Source organism: Nymphalis io, chromosome 18, assembly GCF_905147045.1.
Source record: "Nymphalis io chromosome 18, ilAglIoxx1.1, whole genome shotgun sequence".
NCBI lineage: Eukaryota > Metazoa > Arthropoda > Insecta > Lepidoptera > Nymphalidae > Nymphalis > Nymphalis io.
In genome coordinates this window covers 8,279,626-8,301,430 of record NC_065905.1, presented here as the reverse complement: position 1 = coordinate 8,301,430, position 21,805 = coordinate 8,279,626, and the positions used below count along the sequence as shown (strand labels likewise).

At 30.4% G+C, this 21,805-nt stretch overlaps 1 protein-coding gene across 4 annotated transcripts; it reads right to left on the bottom strand.

The window, feature by feature from the left end:
- Window positions 1-169: 169 nt before the first annotated feature.
- On the bottom strand, window positions 170-21,385 carry LOC126775449 (rhomboid-related protein 2). Of its 4 annotated transcripts, none has more exons than XM_050497405.1 (7): window positions 21,086-21,385; window positions 13,216-13,474; window positions 12,719-12,760; window positions 4,603-4,837; window positions 4,167-4,380; window positions 3,685-3,835; window positions 170-3,084 (listed from the first exon to the last, which is right to left on the bottom strand). In XM_050497405.1, the coding sequence occupies exons 1-7, from the start codon at window positions 21,170-21,172 to the stop codon at window positions 2,936-2,938; spliced, it is 1,137 nt and encodes a 378-aa protein (XP_050353362.1). In that variant the 5' UTR covers window positions 21,173-21,385; the 3' UTR covers window positions 170-2,935. The 4 variants fall into 4 exon arrangements, with proteins under 4 accessions (XP_050353362.1, XP_050353364.1, XP_050353365.1 ...); XM_050497407.1 differs by having other exon boundaries at window positions 4,603-4,807; XM_050497408.1 differs by lacking the exon at window positions 12,719-12,760.
- Window positions 21,386-21,805: the final 420 nt, after the last annotated feature.

Genomic DNA, 21,805 nt, shown 5'->3' with positions numbered 1-21,805 from the left:
ATAGGTAATTTATTAAATAGTTACTGTTAGACCTATATACGTCTTTGATGGAATTGTCGAATTAATTATCTTACGATCTTGTCGAATCGAATATCACTGTTATTATTGTTTGATTTTTTTTACTACATGAATTCAAAACTGTCCAAGGATTAACAAAAAAAAAATACTATTTAAGAAATAACGTTTATGTCACATCACATGGTAATGTGCGCATTTTATTTACTTATATTTCAGTACAAGAACTTAATCTAATCAAACAACACTTAATTAATTAACCCATTTGCATAAAGCCGTCATTCTTTTACAGGAAAACAACATAAATTATATAACTATTTATACTTTGATACTTAAATGATGAAATATAATATTCAAATACTCAATTTATATATATATATATATATATAAATTACTTACATACATAGAAAATAGGACATAAAAGTATCTCGATTATGAATTAATTTTTAATTGTATATATTAAAAAAAAAACATTAAACTGTGATAAAATTGAAAATCGTAACATAATTAAAGCTAATTAAAACAACTGTTAGGTATTCTTAAGGGTGTATCACAGAAACTATTTAAAATTTTTTATAGCATCATTTTATAATAATTTTTATAAATGTAAAATGAAGTCAAAATTGAGTTACGAAACTTTTCTAAACTATTTATTCTCTAAGACCCTATTTTTTTTTTTTTTGACGCCGGTTTAAAATAAATATTTTTTCTACTCTTTATATATTATTATTGAAAAATAAATTATTTTAACAAAACTACACAACTAAAACACTTCTATTTGACTATAAAAATAATTCAATCTACTATTACTAGGAATTTTTTATTGTAATAATAGAACAATGACTGTTAGGAAAAAACTAAAGTCCTTGTAGTGTTGCGTCAAAAGCATTTTACTAAACGCCATATTTTAATTAAAGGATCGTTGTAAAATTCTATATCCATATACTATTCTAGTGCCCAAAAAGTCGAATTCCAAAAAATCTATTACACCCGGAACAGTCTTTGTTCTACAAACATAACAATTTTATTATTAACTTAAAAAATGTTAGAAAAAGTATAAATATTCGACTCTTATAGTTACCTAAGGCAGTATAATATTATTACTTAGAAGCTTATCACATTAGTGATTAAATCATTGCTTAATTAGCTGCAATATAATCTCACGTCTACTTTCATAAGTAAAAACTGTACATTAATAATTATGTAATGTAAATTCATCGAAAGACAGTTTTGTATAGTAAGGCACAATATCAGTACCAAGAATGTATATATACAGATAAAAAAGTTAATTTTAATACATTTTCATTGCCATTCAGTCTAGTTTGATATTATAAAAAAAATATAACATTTTATTCAATGTTAACAATTGCAAATAATTAATCGAAGTTTTTATAAAGAGTTTCGCATCCATTATATCATGTTACAATTTACTGTTTAACTAAGTGCTTTTTTAATATTAAAAAAATAGAGCCAAAGCAATAAAAGTAAGTTGGAATTAAAAAGTAATATTATATTAGTGCTTATTTATATCAAAAGTGAGGCCGTGAATAAAAATGCTGCATCCATAAAGTCTTAGCACTAGGAACAATATAATAGCATTAAGCATAAAATGTAATTGAATAAAAGATTAATATGTAAAATTTTGGTAACTACAATTTTTATATTGGGATTTTTTTTTATTATATATTTTTAAAAGACCATATGGGTATAGTTCCCACGATTGGCAGAATATTGAGTTTTTAGAATGGCTTATTCATAAAATAACTACTTTTATTACAAACAAAATAGAGACAACTTCGCTTTGTATATACAAGTTAATTACTGGTATAAATTAATTGTGAAATTAAATTCTATTGTAATTTCAAAACCTATTTCGAAACATGTAAAGGATATAAAACATCCGAGATTTTTTACAAATCTACTTTCTACAATGCGTAACAAGTTTTACATTTATTAGTATTTTACTCACAAAATCAATTGTAATGGACTTATAGATTTTTTTTTTGTAAATTTCAATTTAAATAATACTTAGTTATAAATTTAATGAAGTTATATATAAACTTTTACAAAAGTATAATACTGAAATAAAATACATATTACATACTAGTGGATATGCCAACGAATAACAATGAATGATGGCAACATCGAAAGTCAATCGTGTCTATGACAGTTTTATTCTGACAAGAATATTTTTTTACCAGTTTTTTTTCTAAACTAAAGATCATTACAATGGCTTTACCAGCATGTAAATTATATTAAAATGTGGTTAAACATTGAACTAGGCTGTATAAAATGGTACTACAATTCTTTTGTTTTCGAAAACATTTTTTTTAATATCGTATTAATTGGCTCAAGATGAGGCATAAATGCATATTTAAAAGACTATGCAATTAAAAATAACAATAAATTGAGCATAGCAGCACACATACAAAAACTTACAACGTAAATAAATACATATTACTAACACACACATCTATATCTTATAATTACAAATAGGTTTTATGCACATTATATAGAAATTTATTTTATTATGTTGAGTTGAGGAATGATTTTTACTAGGAAGGTGGGATTTTTTATGCGAACTTATCTAAAGATTATGTAAAAAATATTTTCACCAACATGCGAAAAATCTCCAATCTTCTATAACTACAGTATAGGGACAGACATACTCCTCAGTCTGTTATTTTATTTTTCTTCTCAAATTATGTAAATTCGATATTGAAGTTCGATATATTTTCAAGCATTTGTTTAAATTACATTCCTATATTTTACATCGTGAACAACTCATAATATGAACGAATTTAGCTAAGCATGCCTAGAATATAACAATAATTGTAAAAAATAAAATAAAATCTCCTCTTAAAATGAAGACTAAAAATATATGGCCCCATTTTTTGCGGCACGTAGGTGTATCCCACACCTATGTCTGGAAATGTGTCTTCCAGAATATATTAGCCAGCACGCCGATCAACATGAGAGAGAAGTAGAGAACAACCGCTGCCCACCAAAGACGTTTCTCCCATTTTCTCTTTTCAAGGTTACGAAGAACACCGATACCAACGAGGAGTCCTGAAAATACAAAATTATTACAAATAAAAAACACTAAAAATAGCTTCATTGAAATAGGCTTTTACAACGTTTTTATTGAAGGACAAACATACAAATAAAAGGTATTTCTTTTTTGGACCAGCAAACTTTCTAGGGCGTACGCAGTACAACTCATCAAAGTTTTATCACAATTAAAATCTATCTATTATTTTATATTCTTAAATTATTAAACAATAGAACTTTATAAGGATTAATGAGCCATAACATCTAATATGATCCAAAGTAATTTATGTATCGGTAAAGCAAACATTTTTGTTATGTCTTGACTAAATACGTATCTGACAGTGGCAATCCACTTTCAATAAACCATTCAATAAACCTATATCAATATATAGGTTTATTGAATGTTGTGTGAATGATGTTAACATTTTTATTTTTAAAAAACATGATATAAAAACGAAAGACAAAACAGACTTCAAGATTCGCAGCATAACAGTTAGTATGTAAGTAGGAACTTAATAAAGTTTTATGGAAGTATCTGACACTCTTGGTAGCTATTAGAAGCAGATGTGCATTTTCAAACGATTAAGTAACGTAAGTACTATGTTTTTTTTTACTAACCGGCTATTGCGCCAGCCAAATGCGCAACATATCCTATATTTTGCTGCAAATGTCTCCAATAGCGATCGTAGACAGCTGTACCGATATCCACTGTTGCCAGAAGTAGGAACACAAGTAATTGTATTATCGCGAATTCCATTTCCGCCCAATTCTGTAAAAAAAAAGATTATTCATAAGGCGACATAATTTTTTTTAATATTAAATATTAGCTATTATTAATATCGTTTATTATCCATATCTATTTGACCATATCGCTTTGAATCACTGATAAAATTCAACAGTCAAATTAATCAAAGTCAAATTCAGGAACTAGGCTAACAGTTCTTGCACCAATATACAAAAAAGTACTAAGTACCCAACTAATACTGATTACAAATATAAACTATTTTAAATATGAACAAGAATGAGCCAGTTAATATAAGTTATATAAAAGTTGGCTCATTTTTGGCTTTATAATATAAAAATATTTTTTAAATATTTACCATAATTATGGTCGCGATGTGAGCCGCAACCAGAGCGTACACGCCACCTGAAGCACCAGCGAGATAAACTTTTGGATCGGTGAGACTAGTAGCCAGTGAGCCAGCCGCAACCCCGGCGAGATAAACTAGCATAACGCGCCACCATCGGTGTACCATCTCTAGCGGTACACCGAGAAACAATTGCACCAGTAAGTTTACTAAGAGATGGACTACGCTGAAATAAATAAAACAATCATCAGCTATAACAATTTAAGTAAGTTTTTTGGAATGTTATTTATAAGAGCTAGAATTTATCTGCATTAAGAGAAGCACAAAAAGTAAAAAAATAATTAAAATAGTCGTATATTTTCGAATCAATGTATTTTGGATCATAGTATATTATGTCATTATTACAGGACAAGAAAAAAGTAAGAAAATTTCAAATGAACCAACTCACCCGACATGCACCAGCATATAAGTCAGGAAGCGCCAGGCTTCCTCCCTCTTATGGGGGTTGTATATAAATATCTGAGCGATGGGCCCCGTTGCATCAGTCTTGCCCTGACTGGCGTCATAACAGAACAGCACAATTTCAATAATTGATATCAGTATCATACAAATCGCTGGTGGCCAGCAACTGTACTCCTCTTCGTATGTCCCGTCTGTGTATGTGAATATGCTTTTGCTATGGACTGTTTAACGCAACACAAAGGGGAGGATGGGATGGGAGAGGATAGGTAACATAAACGTTAAGTTTTTTTTAAATTTTATTTTTTAAATTTAAAACAGATTCCGGTCATTTGAAACAGCAAAAATTAAAATTATATTTCAAGTAATTTGACCAAAATTATATAATATAATTTTTACATCGAATATGATTTATATATTTTTAATTGCATTTGAAAATGTTTGATTTCGATAGATAGCAACATTGACAAAAATAGAGTACAGATGCCGAGTGACATCATGTAATACAGGACGTATTAAATCAATTATGTTGTCGCGTGTTGAAAGGGCCCATTGTTAACAATGTAATAGGGATGGATTCGTTAAAATATATTCATATACGCATCACATAATTTCAATATTTAATAAAATAATCAAATAAAAAATTTAATTGGAAATTGGATTTAGGCAAGCAAATAAGGCGATTTGTAAATATTTAATTAAAGTTTAAGTAGGGTAAACAAAATACAACAAACGGATAAGGATTGGAAAAAAAAGAAAAAATATTTCGTTAGTAATTCATGCATAGTTATTAATATAAGTTAGTCACTAAATATCAGAATATTGGTATGTATAAATCCATTAGTAATATGGTTTAAAAGTAACGCAGACTATGAAATTCGTATTAGTTTTAAAATACTTTTGACCAGCTCTTTTAAAACTTCAAAACATTCTGATTATGTGAAATTTGCAATTATAGATAAATTTCATAGTCATTCAGTTACGTAAAAAAAAATTTATAAATTTCTAAAAACAATTCCATTTATGGTATTTTTACAAACAGAACGAACACAATAATAATCCTTATTCCTGAATACAATTAAAGCTATCGCACAATTACGAGTTACTGACGTATTAACCGTCACCTCTGACCCTGAGCTTCTACAGATAACCAACAAATGAGATTATGAATGTAAGATAATACATGGATGCTATGTGCAAGATCAAGACCAAAATTGTGTACATAACAATGCAATTACTACGTATAACAAGCATTACTCCTTATTAAATTGTTTTTTTTTTTAGTTCAAGGTGGCTATTTAAAAAGCTTAAGATTTAAGGAAAAAAAAAATTAAAATTAATTTCTTTAGATATTATTATTTATTTGTTATCAACCGCAACCGTAAGGATAAGTAATGTGTTTATCACAAATATCATGGTTTACGGACTTAAGTCTGCCAATCTATTTGGATAAATGAGATTTCGCAAGATCAGTATCATAAGGCTTTATGACGTTCAAATCTCAAATAACTGAAACTGATCGCCTTATTTCGATACCCATTACGGTGGTTTTAGTGCGCCCGTTAAATGATCGATAGTTTCTCATTGAACTAACTGGGTAATAGTAATCGTGAAATTCATACCGAAATAGTCGACGATTTCTTTGACGTATCCTAAAACTTTTTTCAAGCAACATTTCAGAACTGTGTATCTGTCAAAATGTTCACTAATCTTGTAAACGGCATCTATCCGTTTGAGCGTCTTCAGCCACATCTCACTTGACTATCTAAACGACCAAATCGAGTTTCGACAAAAAGTCCATTTAAAAACAAATTTCAGGAAATATTCTTTCAATTATTCCTCCATACTTTTTACTTATTTCACTTTGCAACCCAAAAACAAACTTAGATTCCTTTTTGTTTTTGTAATTTTCAGTTAAATACAAACATTGAATACGTCCACTCAATAAGATATAGCGTTAACTACTATTCTTAACGTCTAATGGCGAATGAGCGCTGTGTAGCGCACAAATACAAGGATTTGTGGCGATTGGCGCCTTTAGACCTCTAATGCGTTTAGCGACCGACGTAATTGCATTTTATCGAACATTGCCATTCTCATGCACAAGCTAACCAAGAAATATTAAATTATATATTTATAAAAAATAATTCACCATGCATGCATTTAAAATCGATTTAAAAATCTAATAACAAATCGTGGAATAACATATCTATAAAACTCAAGATAACATAACTGATACACCAAAGAATGGTGTCTGTTTCAAATACACTGTCCAAATTACAAGGGATCTGCATATTATGTACTTAAAAAAATATACAGAAAGAAGTAGAGTCCGATGTACAAAGGGAGATTAAGCAATATTAATTGTAGAAAAAACAATTACGTTCAATAAATGTATGGCTCTTAGTCCACAAAGAGATCCAAGATTTTATAGACTTAATTATTATGATGGTTACAAAAGCGCATATAAGCGTTTACCACTATGTAAATATTTGTGCGGTAGTGGGTAATATTCGTAAGGCATCGACAAGAATAGGAGCAGAAGAGCTGAAAAACGAGCTCAGTGGCGTGCCACCAGAAAGGCGAGCTATGTCCAGCAATGGACTGACACGGGTAGATGATGACGATGATGAAATATTCAATTGTACTTTAACATCACTGCGAGCCTAACATCAGTAAAACTATTCTGTAAGAACAAATTTGAAACTCATAGAAGAACCTGTCCGTGAAATGATAGAAAGCGACGTTGACCACTAGTTCTTACATTCAAATGACACACTTATAAGAAGTGAATTCTTATAGAAATATACTGCAAGCTGGCCAACTTAGATTGCCATTACAACCTGGATCGATATTATCTAATCGTCGATAATAATCTATACAGTAACATCGCCGATTAAGCACTGAGTATTCAGTGATACTGCGAGCTGCTCAATCGGCGATGATGTTATATCCTCAAAAGAGGATGTTTTTGCAAATTGAACATTTTGAAGATGTCACAATGATTCTCAAGTGCCCTTGACAAATACGTTTTCCTGGTTCCAACTCTCTGTCGCATAATACTGACCTCCAATTACCTAATTAATGCGATATTCTCTAAATTGGTACTGTTGCATTACGTTGTTAGTTCAAAATAAACAGGTGTAATCGACCTGGGCCGACCTCCAAATATTTGTTCACGGAATACAAAACGTTAAACAGGGTTAAACGTTAAACACATTATGTTAAATGAGAAAATAAATAAACAGTATTACAAATGCTTCTTATGTCGCCATGATATGTCATTTTTCAGACTCCGTAGGATAAAGTTAGAATCTTACAATATTCAATGAGCAATAAATACCGTAACAGCCAGTTAATGTCCCACTGCTGGGCTAAGGCCAAAAAATATTTTAAGTAATTCCTCAGCAAGTTATAAATCTATTTTAGATGATAATCTAATGATTAAGATAACTGATATCTAATTAAATTAAATAATTAAATTAATAGTAACCTCAGCATCACATTATAATTTGTTACATAATATATTATTATTCTGCTACACGTACAAACTAGTTTCTATAAAACTAACGGCGTTACTTATAATCGCTTATCAGATTTTTAGTTAAACACTGCCATAATCTTTCTGTCATTATTGATTTGACATTCGAAAGAAGAAGACAGCACTTTTTATTAAAAATTGTCTTTTTTATTAAATAAAATTTAACAGTACAGTATACTACGTAAGTATTTTAAATACTTTTAAATAAAATAATAGAATTATTACCCACGTAGTCTATTCGTTTGGCTTGAACTTGATTTCGTTGGTGTATTTTTCAAAAGATAATTCATGTGGTTTGTCACCATGAAGGTATGGACGTTTTGTGATACAATAGGATGAACGCGCCGGTACGTTCTTTTGGGGACGAAGACTAAAATATAAAATAAATACAGCATTAAATATCGCATTTATATTATAAGGATCTGTCTTCCGAAAATTTGGCTTGCTGAAATTTGGAGCACAGATGTATTTCGCAAGTCTTGATATATGAACCAAATTTGACACGTTTATGTGAAATACTTTTTTAATTTTGAGGGGGTCAAAAGTGGCTTGAAATGGTTCGTGTAATATTATACACGGTGCTGCTCGCCAGTTTTGTTAGCTTGAACTTGGCTTGACACGCTGCCGCGTGTTAATTAATCTGCTCGATCAGTGTTACAAGAGAACTTTATAATTCGAAATTTTAAAAGAACTAAAATTTTGTATATTTATTTAATAGTCCAATGTCTGTTACGCTTTCACGGCTACACGACTGAACCGATTTTGATGAAATTTTGTATGAAGCAAACCAAGAAAGGATATACGGTACTTTTCATCCCTAATACCTCCCCCCGCCCCCCAATCACGCGGACGAAAAGAAGAAAGACATATTTATAACTTTTATCGATACTTTACACGAACCACATATTTTGTGTTTTAATTAACGACCACTTTAGCTCGATTTTTTTTATCAAATGACAAAATTTTTTTATTCTGTAAGAAGAACAAACCCGAAGCACACCGCAAAACGCGATTATAAAAACTAACTTGGTGGTAAGGCTTTGTGCAAGCTCGTCCGGGCACTCATCAGATATTACTTAGTGTTATTGTGTTCCGGTTTGAAAGGTGAGTGAGTCAGTGTAACTGCAGGCACGAGGGACATAATATCTTAGCTCTCAAGGTTGAAGGCGCATTGGCGATGTAAGTTAATATTTCTTAAAGCGCCAATATCTATAGACGGTGGTGACCACTCATTTGCCCGTCCTACCTAAACTATAAAAAAAGTTTGCAAATGATATGCGAAATGAAATAGCGTATTAGAATAAGTCAGTTTTTGACATTGCACGAGTGATATACGCGGATAGAACACATTACCTGATTAGAAAATACCAAAAATAATTTCTATTGTTTCATAATGGGAATGAAGATAAAAAATACTTTATAAGTACGATTTAATCGAACAATTGCGCAAAGATCATTAACAACAGGTTATTGCGATGATAACCGTCATAAGTTAATTGATAAAGCTTAAGGAGCATCATCAGACAAACATTAGCCTTTATAATTAAAGCATAACACATAACAAAAAAAAGTATAACTCATTGACAAATTTTTTTTAAAAAAAAAGTTACTATTGGTGTAATTTCTTGTTTTTCTTAATCGAAGGGTAAGGTCTACCAGCTTATCCTACTACTATCAACGTATTTATCTATTTATTACACAGTTTATATTTTATTATTTTCACTTGTCAGTATATAAACAAATGAAGGAAATGCGTGAAACTTTGCAAGTAAGTAACTAAGAAAATAATAATAAGCAAAATGATACTCTTTTGCGAGAGTCCGAGGCACGTGCTAGTTGGTGCAAACCGGTTAATTCTGGTTTTAGTATTTCACTACTACAAACGCAAAAACTTCTCCAAGTTGATTTTTACGTAGTAATTTGGAGCTGTGACACACATTATTAAGTTAAATACTTTATCTTTGATAACGGTAATAGGTGATTCATCTTTGTGTCAAGCGAAGGTCGCATTACATATTATAGCAATAACGGAATATCGATAACCTTTATCCATTTTTAAAACGAAGATAAGATTATATATATATATATATATATATATAATGTTTATAAATACATATACTATCCATACTTATAAATGAGGGGTATAATGAAAAATGAAAGAGGCTTTCTCATTGGTAATAAGAAAACTGTCCCACATGAGTTTTGGCTCTTGGTTGTTTCTTAAACAATACAAGAAAACAAATTTTACTGGTGGTAGGGCTTTGTGCAAGCTGGTCTGGGTACCACCCACTCATTAAATATTCTACCGCAAAACAGCAGTACTTGATATTGTTGTGTTCCGGTTTGAAGGGTGAGTGAGCCAGTGTAATTACAGGCACAAGGGACATAAAATCTTAGTTCCCAAGGTTGGTGGCGCATTGGCTATAAGCGATGGTTGACATTTCTTACAATGCCAATGTCTAAGGGCGTTAGGTGACCACTTACCATCAGGTGGCCCATATGCTCGTCCACTTTCCTATTCTATAAAAAAAAGTCTGATATCTTCAGGACAAAATGAATGCGCTTCTTTAAGAGAGTCATCTTAGGCTGTGAAGTGTTTCATTATCTAACTTATGCCTCGAGAAGACGGATAGACGGGTAGACTGTGATTCGATAGTGATGTGTAACCGACCTTAGGGTACTAGGAGAGTGTGATTGCGGTCAACCTAAACTAATAATAACAAAAATGTTTGTTAAACATTTAGAGTAAATTCCACAACACTAATCTTCAATGGGTAGGTGTATATGCAAATACAAGTGCTAAATTAGAGGAAATTACAATATCTCAGGGTAAATTACGATAACGCTGTAACTCCAAAAGTAAAGCTGAACACGTTTTTTTTCGGCTATACTTCATAATCCAATGATCAAATTGAGTCGCCAGAAATATCGGTATCGTGCTCAGAATTATGGTCAATTATTTTTAACTTTAGTTTAACTTGTTTATTATAATATACGACAGTATTATATAATAACCAACGGAACTACGAGTAACTAACATTTTCTTTCATATTAATTCTATACTTATAGAATACTTCACTTGAATACTTAAGCTAAGTGCTACTTCATTTACAGGGCTTGTATTACTTGCTTGTATACTTAAGAGTTCGGAGTATGCGTATGAACAATAACTTTACGATTACGATTTCACCGAAAAAAAAAATAGGAGGTTATGTAGTATTATTATATTTTTATATAAGATAAAAATCACATATAATTATTATATGAAATATTTAAAATATTTTCCTTAAATATTTAAGGAAAATGTTTCTAAATTGATTAATTACAGGAAAAAAAGAACGATAAAAATTTCAAGGCTATATTAGTAAAGGAATCCATCGTAATGTCACGTCAAGACATGATAAGCTATTAATTAGGATTTATTAAAAATAATATGCAGTTTAATAAAAACACAACAAAATATTATTATATTTTTTTTATAATATTTTATTTAACTTGCAATGCTTAGTCTGTTAAGGTCAAATATTGCAAGCTGAATTAGAACTGCTTCCTTTTATCCTACAGGGGTGACAATTACCTTTAATGGTAAGCATGACCTAATTGTAAAGAATTGGCTCCAGACGAAGTTACTCTTAAAGGGTCAACAGCATATATTTTATATCTATAAAAAAATTACCATTATATATATTTTTTACCATTAAATAATTTCCTTTATATTAAACTAGCGAAGACCTTTACGTTTACCAATATGGTTTGTTTTAATATATAGAGGAATGAAGATTATTCCCATTATTATTAGGAATAACAAAGGCCCTTCCTATGTCAGTTGTATTTATTTAGCGGGTTATGAGAGCAATGGAAATCAGAGTGCACTTATGTTTGTGCCTATTGTTGGGTTCTTTAATATCTATTGAGCAGTTGACTTCCCTTGAGAATATCGTGGCCTAAATCGGTCAGACTATGACACTTGGACTTCATAGCATAAACTATAAATGGTTAAGCTTCGAGATGATATAACCTTTTGACCGTACCATCTAAGATGTTATGTGCTCTTGTGCCTTAAATGCCACTAGCTCAAGTACTAGATAACAATTATACAGAGTGGTGTTTAGTACATAAAATCGATGTCCCCAGCCCCCGGACCCACACAAAGTTCTAATAGCCTAGCGAGGCTTTATGATTTGTGGTTGAGATGTGATTTATCCAGTAGTACCGGGTACATCAGAGAGATCCACCACTATATTGATGCTTTTATATATATATAATGCAGGAGTAGTTTTGTTAGTAAATATACCAGACAGCACACGCGATTTTCGTTTTGCTATTTAACGGTTTAAATATATATTTTAAGTTAACCTTTTTCATGTTAAATATGTATTAGTAAAAAAGCAACGACACCCAGATGACAGGCACAAAATGGTAAACATAAAAAAATACATGATAAATTTCGAATTTAGAAACGAATTTTGAAAATCATTTTATGAAACGAATGAAGTAATATAATGACCGAATGATATACCAATGGTATAAAAACACAAAAAAAGAAAAACAAAAATATATGTACCGCCATCTGATGTAGATACAGCTCTGAATCCTGTCCACCTGTCTATAGAACAAAATTAGCTTTTATGTAAGTGTAATTAAGGTATAAATTGCTATTAGATGCATGCTACAAAACATATATTACAGCATTCACATGCGTTTTCATAAGTACCTACATGTGTTGCGACACACACTCAACAATAATGTGCAATTGTTTTGTACATAGCTATCAAACTACATTTATTATACAGATTTCTATTTAAAAGAATGCTGTTTTTGTACATATTACAAGCATCAATTAAAATTATAATAAATAAAATTAGAATAGAATAGCGTTAAGGTCATAGTAGTAAAATAAAAGAGAATAGGTATATCTAATTAAATTATGTACATGCTTATATTATTTTAAACATTTTACAATTTTTATTTATTCAAATTAATTTAATCATTCGATTAATAAAATAAACCATTCACTCATTCATTCATCATCGTTCATACTATCATGCGACATAAACTCACCAGTTGTATCCACAGGACCTCTATGGGGAATAATTGAATGAATGTATCTCGCGACGAAATGTCCAAATACAGCTTTCAAATCGGGATTGTGCATCATTTCGACGAATTCGGCGAAGTCCAGATAACCAGAGTTGTCCCTATCCGCGAGACTCATGATCTTATCCACGACATTATCCGGTAAATCGTGGTCATATTCCCTTGACTCGATTATACCTTTGAGTTCTACGTAGGATATTCGTCCATCGTTGTCCTTGTCGTACTGGAAAAGAAGGAATGAAATGAAATGATTGTATGTAATGCATTACTAAATCTGATAATATGTAATTATAAATATTATCGAATGAACGATCGCTTCAGATCCATCGCCTTAAATCTTAATAGATAGATATGATAAAATAAACTTGAATGCACTCAATTAAAAAATTGTAATAATTTTTACGAAGAAATTACTTTTGGTGGTAGGTCCAATGTCTATGATATGAAAAAATAGAAAATAACTTTGCTTGCAGCTTTTTCACGGCCCTTTCTTGTTGGGTATATATATAGAAAAACCTTAAGAATATACCAGATATGATAAGGTGATAGGGTAGGTATAGGTAGGGGATATGTTTAACATTTAAAAAGCAAGCGAAACGCTTTCATAATGAATTAAGATTTTTACTTTAGCCTGTCGGAATGATAGCGTTTTGACTCTCTTTATTGACTTAAGATGATGATACTTCTTAAAAAGGGAGAGGAGACCTTAGCCCAGCAGTGGGATATTAACAGGCTGTTACTGTACTGATACTTCCCCAAAATATTTTTATTGCATGGAAAGTTTCTGTTGCGTATATAATGCAAGATATCATATTACAGATTTTTAGACAGTTTTTTTATTATTATTACTTAAGAAATATTATTATTAATTAAAGCCAGAAGTGGCTTAAGTAAGGATTATAACGAAAGTCACTAATTAAACGTAATTAAGGAACCTGTTTAATTATGGAACATTGATTACAAAAACCTTGATAAGCATCGATATATACCAAACATATTTAACTCGTTTTTATATATGACATATGACTTTCGAATTCACTTTCTTTTTTTTAATTTTTACTTCCCTGGCAACAACAAGCAACCTGATGGATAGTGTTCAGGATCCTAGCTATTCAGTCAATTGAGCAAGTCGGTTTTTATACTTCGGTACAATGATTAATTGCAGCAATGAATGAAGAAATAAATACATATATATAATCAATCCACCCACTCATCAGATATTCTACCGCAAAACAGCAATACTTGATATTGTTGTGTTCCGGTTTGAAGGGTGAGTGAGCCAGTGTAATTACAGGCACAAGGGACATAAAATCTTAGTTCCCAAGGTTGCTGGCGCATTGGCTGTAAGCGATGGTTGACATTTCTTACAATGCCAATGTCTAAGGGCGTTTGGTGACCACTTACCATCAGGTGGCCCATATGCTCGTCCACCTTCCTATTCTATATAAAAAAAAAAATTTATCTAGTATCAATGTATGATTTAATATATATTTATCGAAGCCGTTTCTCGTATTTCCCGTCTAGGACGAGAAAATCTATGCTATCAGTAACGATTTAATTTCTTTTATATTATATAAATACATTTATTATCGTTCTAAAATATCAATAATTGTTTCGATCGTTTGAAAACAATTTAAAATATTTAATTACTTTGAATCGGTTAATAAAAATAATTATAAATAAATAACATTTGATTTCGTACGATTAAGAGAGATACAATAAATTCATTATTATAAATTAGTCAGTATTAATTGACTTTCTTCTTCTTTGCATATTTTTTTTTTTTTGTAAAGGAATAAATTTCGTATGTTTCGAGTATGAGTGCCGTCTGTGGAGTTGTCATAAGCAAGGCGCAATATAAATGACATGTTTAGATTAGCCACCGCACAGAACGAACGGCATTTTTGGTTTAATCGCTTCCGTTAACTTCGTTTGTAGCACCTTCTATTATATATATATATAGAAGCGTTAATTTCGTTTGTAGTAACTTCTTTTCGTCTGTAGTAGCGTTAATTTCGTTTGTAGTACCTTCTATTCGTCTGTAGTAACGGTCATTTCGTTTAAAGTAACTTGGTGTGTCTCATTATCGTTCGTATTTGTTTTGTGAAAGAAAAAAAACTTGTTTTAAAGGTTAACATTTTTTTTTTCGCTTCAACTACAAACGATTTGCTTCAAGAATCAACTATTCATTTTGAATGTCGACAAAACTGGGGGATGAGTGTTTTTCGATGTCCTCCAATATTTTTTTAGAGCTACGACAAACGAAAAAAACTTTACTACAATCAACTACATACGAATATCTATAAGAATCAAAAAGAAAAAAAATCGATTTTCAAAAGTCGGATGCCAAGTTCACATAGCCAGTGCTTACTTTACTTGGTGGTAGGGCTTTATTTGCACCTCGACTTACCCAGTCTAGTTACCTATTCTACCAAACAGCAATGCTTAGTATAGTTGTGTTCTGGTTTGATGAGTGTGCCAGTGTAATGACAAGCACAAGAGATACAACTGTTTAGTTCCCACGGTTAGTGGCGATTGGGCCATGTAAGGAATGAACAATATTACAGGGCCTATATCTATGAGTGCTGGTGACAACTTACCATCAGATGGCCCATCAGTCAAAACCATAATGTTCGTATAAACGAAGATAAATAATTCAAGGATATTAATTTTTTTTTATTTGTAAAAGCATTTTTTACATTACAAACATAAAAATCAGTTAAATTATCGAATATAACAATAATAAAATATCTAAATATCGATTCATAAATTAAAACAAACAAACAAAAAATAATAAAAAATGTGTAAATTATATATCATTGTTATAATAGAGGTCAGTGAAAAAAATAGAAATAAAAAAAGGAATTATTAAAAATGAAACTAATCATGAATTTTAAAATAAATACTTCATTAATTTCTAAAGATTAACGGGATCATATTGCTATATATTATAGGGTGGCCTGTTAATTCTAGGCGTGTCGAAATATAAAACAAACAATACATCACGAACCGATGTTATCTGGTATTAGGTCAGAAAACAAACATGCACGAATTACTAAATTTAGCAAATGCTTGAACAACGAATGACTCGTAAGCGTATCGGTTAAGCGCGTTAATAGATTAAATTGTTTTATAGTTTAACAAAAATATAACTACGTATTTTAAAACAAAGTGCCCCCGCCGCGTCTGTCTGTCTGTCTGACCGCGATAAACTAAAATTTTACTGGTGATAGAGTTTTGTGCAAGCTCGTCTGGGTATGTACCACCCGCTCATCAGATGTTCTACCGCAAAACAGCAGTACTTGGTATTGTTGTGTTCCGATTTGAAGGGTGAGGGAGCCAATGTAATTACAGGCACAAATGACATAGCATCTTAGTTCCCAAGGTTGGTGGCGCATTGGTGATGTAAGCGATGGTTAACATTTCTTACAATGCCAATGTCTATGGGCGTTGGTGACCACTTAACATCAGGTGGCCCATATGCTCGTCCGTGTTCCTATTTTATAAAAAAAAAACTCAAAAACTATAGTACGGACTTTCATACGGCTTGCACTAATGGAAGAAATGATTTATAATGTAGGTTTAGGTTTTTAATTCAATAAAATTTTGTATAAATTGACTGAAATATGACGATGATTGTTTAATATTTCGAAAAAATATCATACAGACTGGGAGTTTACTGGCGTGCGCCGCGTAAACCAATGAAAGTTAAAGTTACTACAATGTTAATGAACTAGATATAATGTTTGGCAAATTATCGACAATAAAACGGCTTATAATGCCAATTGCCATTATCTACAGGCCGATATATCTTTTGCTAAAAAATTAGAGGATACCTTAGCCACAAACAGACAAATAAACGCAACAATGATATTTGAGAAATACGCATCATGCGTTAAAAGCAAATATTACTTTTCAATAAGACGTCATTGAAGTAAAGTATTTATATTATAAAACTTCTTAATTATACACAAAACTCATCCAAAACACGTTACGCTTAATCAAAACATTACGAGATTTCAATGCAAATTGTCTACGACAAATGTTTTTGTGTTTCTAAGAGGGTTTTCCCCGTAGCTATTTCCAGTACAGGCAGTTATGTAAATATTTTTAATTTGTCTTCAATGGACGACTCAAAGGATTTGAACAAACCAGACCTAATTAATAAAACTAGGAATTCCCTAAAAATATCAGCAAAACCCATATTTTACCCATTAATTGGAAAATTTGTTATTATACAGAGATTTTATAAGCTTAGTTTTTTTTTTAATTGCTTTGTTTGAAACCCATTATCTATTGAGAACAATTATGAATAAAGCAATTGTTGTATGAGTCATTGGTTAATAGAAAAATGTAACTACACTGTCAGGACGCTTGGCTTAGTCATCAAAGTGATCTCCAGGAACCATTTTAGACAATCGGTAGCAGTAATTCGCAAAATCTTATGACTACATATATAAAATAGACTTCCTGATATAACCTACTGACTAACAACCAAATCAATACAACGTAACGATAAGTTTGAATAGCACAGATTATAACTATACCGCGATATATACTCGTACCGTGATAACAACACCAGGTTCACATTAAGCCGCCTGAACGCTTATTCTAAATTGTACCTCGTTATACATAATACCAAAAAAAAAAGATTGATCTTTGATGTAATTTTGGAAATCTTTTTATATAGGAAAAGTGAAACTTAGTTGTTGAAATTATTTGTAATTCGGTTTATTGGAATAAAAATGCCTAGATCGCATATTTCTATCTCTCTTTGCACAACGGTTACGACGCTCAAATCATCTTCTATCATTTTTATCCAGTTTCCGATGAGTGTACCTACGCAGAAACATCACTGAGTGGTAGTTAAGTGGTGGTAAAGCTTTGTGCAAGCTCATAAGTTATTCTACCGCTAAACATCAATACTTCACCTTACTACATTCCAGTTTAAAGGATGAGTAAGGCTGTGAATACAACGGACATGAAATCTCAAATCATTATTATTATTAAAAATACTAAAAGATGAAATTAAACATTATTCACTTACGTTTGAATTTATTTATACTTAAATTTTTCAACAACTGTTTACGTGTTATTTTCATATGCTAAAACACCGTGAGGAATTCTGCATAAGTTCAATGAAATTCTGCCACGCGTTTATCAACTCGCATTGGTGGTGTAGCTCCAAAACTTCTCAATTAGAGGTCCTCTTTCATGGCCTTAGTCCAGCAGTGAGGCATTCACAGGTGTTACTTTAATTTGTTTCTTTTTTTTTATAATCATAGGTCTACAAAACAAAATGACAATCAAAAAATTTAAATGATTACATTTCTCTTGATGTAGACACGACATGCGTTTTTGATTAAGTGCGAAAAAAGCGTCTAGTCTGTGACAGCAACAAAGCTTATAAGTTTTTTTTTAATAGCTAAATAATTTAATCTATAAACGTGTTAACCACGCAAAATAGACAATAAGTAGTACTTTTTAACTTGTTACAATATACTTTTGTAATACACTAATTAGATACGTATTTAACTTCTTTACATGTGTTATCACATTTTCCTTTATTCAATTCGTTGTTTATTTATGAAGACATAATAACAGCATTTTAATTTATAGAACATTTAGAATATATATTATCGAAATCTATTCGGTCCGATAATCGAACTAGCATTCTTTTAAAAATCATTACTACACCTCTCAGTATGTATGTTATACGTATTTATGTGTATTGAAGATAAATTGTTTGACAGTTACGGAAGCATATTGTGAAGACAATTAAATATTTACGTTATTTCCAATATTGAAATATATAAAAATATACATATTGCAACTCCAAATGCAGTCAACAGGTATAATATAAGATGTATTTTAGTTTAAACGCGTAATATAAAAAGCAATGAATATTTTAATTTAGTATTTTGCTATTTTAATATTCGAAGCTAATGTTGACATATAATTAACGTTAATCAGTATACGGTGGCTCAGTCACATTCATCTGTTTTCTTTCACATACCGAGTGATGTCATAGGTATTTCTCGTACGCCACAACGATACGAACAATTCGTATTTTATTTAAATTAGGTAGTTTTAAAATTTTATTGACGTGCAAGTTTAGGTCGGAGTGAAAAAAGTCCAATCAGATACATAAATTTTTTTTAGGCTGTTTCATAGTTTCATATTTAGTTATTAGGCTGTCCTTATAATGCCTTGGCCGTATATTTACATATTGATTTATTTTAAGTACGTAATGATTAGATGACTGATTAGACCCACGTAATAATAAATAAAAAAAGATACACGCGAAAAAAAGAAATAAAATTAAAAAAGTGTTCGTTTAACTGCATTCCAGCATTGATCTTACTCAAAACTATTTTATTCATATGTTGGCACACAGCCAGTACACTGTTTATATTTATAAAAATAGCCTAATGTACAATTGCTACAATATAGAAATTGTATGACTAATGTAGATAATTTTATGAGGGTAATTCGTTGAAGTATTTTACCTCAACAAGAAATTGTTTTGTGATATGTCATTAATATTTTTTTATAATTACTTAGCCAAAGGATTAATAAAGTTTAAATGTCATTAACTGAATACATTTTATTTTTGAAACTAGTATAGCTTCATATTCGCTCATGGAGGAACCACTGAATAATTAGTTATTTGAATGTCACACAGGAATAATTTGTATTATTTTATTATAATTGAAAATAGGCAACAATACCAATGCACCACCAACTTAAGGAACTAAGATGTTATTTCCCTTGTGCCTGTAGTTACACTAGTTCACTACACCTTTAAATTTGAAAACATCAATAGATGACTTCATGGTTTGATGGTGTGTAAGATTTCAAAGTGACCTTTATAAGCCTGCTTGAATAAATAATTATTTGATTTAATTTTATTATAAGCATTGTAAGAAATAATGGGTATTGTTTTATGAAAGTGCCAAGGTATACAGACAATGTAAAACTTTTATTATCACAGTATACCATTTGCTAATACTAGAAATATAATTGTAAAACCTAATATATAATCAAAAAAACTTTTTTTTATATACCAGTTGAGTAAATTAATTCATTTTATGCTCTAAATTTTATAACATTATAAAATTAATAACTCTGCAAGCATTAACTTTGAAGATTGTGATTAATGTTGATAATTAGCTATAAAATTATTTATCAGAACTAGAAATTCTCATTTTAAAATATTTTTTAAATCAACTATGGTTAATTTTCTGCTCAAATATTAAAAATATATATAATATATGTATCTGTAGGCTATTAAATATTTAATTGAACAATATTTATGACAATGGATAATGGTTTTATAGACTTTACATTTTGATAAGATACTTGTACAATATTTATTGATAAATTAAAGTAATGTTCCTTTCTCAATAAGCAGGCTATTAAATATATTTTTTTTAGTATCATTGGTTTTTTTTTTTCAAAAAAAGTGTAAACAAATAAACAAATTCTGGAACTTTAAATATTATAAAATATATAAAAAATAACTAATAATAAAACCTCATCTATAATGTACATCCAATCATAATTTTTATTTTTATTCTTTTTTTTTCAAATGGAAATATATTCGTAGATTGTTTAGTATGTACAAAGAAGGGTGTTAATAAAGTTAAGTAAACAATATTACCTACATTTTCTAGTAACCTATTTTTATGACTAAGCACATCTTCATAAAAATTCATGTAGACTTTCACTCACAGTTTACCGCAAGCAGGTAAACACAACGTAAATGATGTATATAGGTTTCGTTTCATTAGCACATAAACAACAGACCAAATATAACTAGGACATATCATACCTTGTTAAAAATTCTTCGCCAATATAAATCTGATCTTGTGGGAGTCAGCGGTATCGACACCGTACCTTCTCTCTGCCCGGAAGGCATTTTTCACTAAATATTATTAAATCTCAAAATGTTAAAACAACAATATTTTTTACGCAGAGAAGCACATTATAACACGTTCGTTTGAAAGAATTTATGGTGAATTTTCATGATCGATTTATTGCAAGTGCAAGATAAGATAAAGATTTTGATTATCCTTCTATTTATATAAGTTTGTTTATTTTATTAGATAACAGTAGCACTCGACCACCTCGACTACACAACGTTGAACAACTGAATCACAGAGTACATAATCATTACGTTTAGACGTTAGATTAGCGTAGGGTTGCCCACAGTAGAATTTATTATTACCTATAACAATACCTAAAAATCTCGTATTTTGTCTACAAACCTAGTAAATTCATCAACAATTTTTTAAAACCTAAAAAAGATAAGGTTTTAGTGACCAAAATTTGATAAGCTTTTTTCTTTTCCTGTTTGGTTGGGCTCCATTGACAAATTAAGAAAAATTTACTTCTATAACCGTAACAGTTGACATTGCATTGACAAAAGAATATGAAGTTATATAATATTTCCATTTAGCACACATAATTTAGCCAAAGCGTACAACCTCGGAGATTGTACGAGTTATGCTATAAAATTTTGCCTGCAATAAAATGGTAAATGTCCTCTTGC

Excerpts from the sequence above, each read along its gene's own strand:
- LOC126775449 (XM_050497405.1), bottom strand. The coding sequence starts at position 21,172 with ATGCCTTCCGGGCAGAGAGAAGGTACGGTGTCGATACCGCTGACTCCC. Across the intron at positions 4,381-4,602 it reads TATATGCTGGTGCATGTCGG|CGTAGTCCATCTCTTAGTAA; the intron begins GTGAGTTGGTTC and ends TATTTATTTCAG. Across the intron at positions 3,085-3,684 it reads TTTGGCTGGCGCAATAGCCG|GACTCCTCGTTGGTATCGGT; the intron begins GTTAGTAAAAAA and ends TTGTATTTTCAG.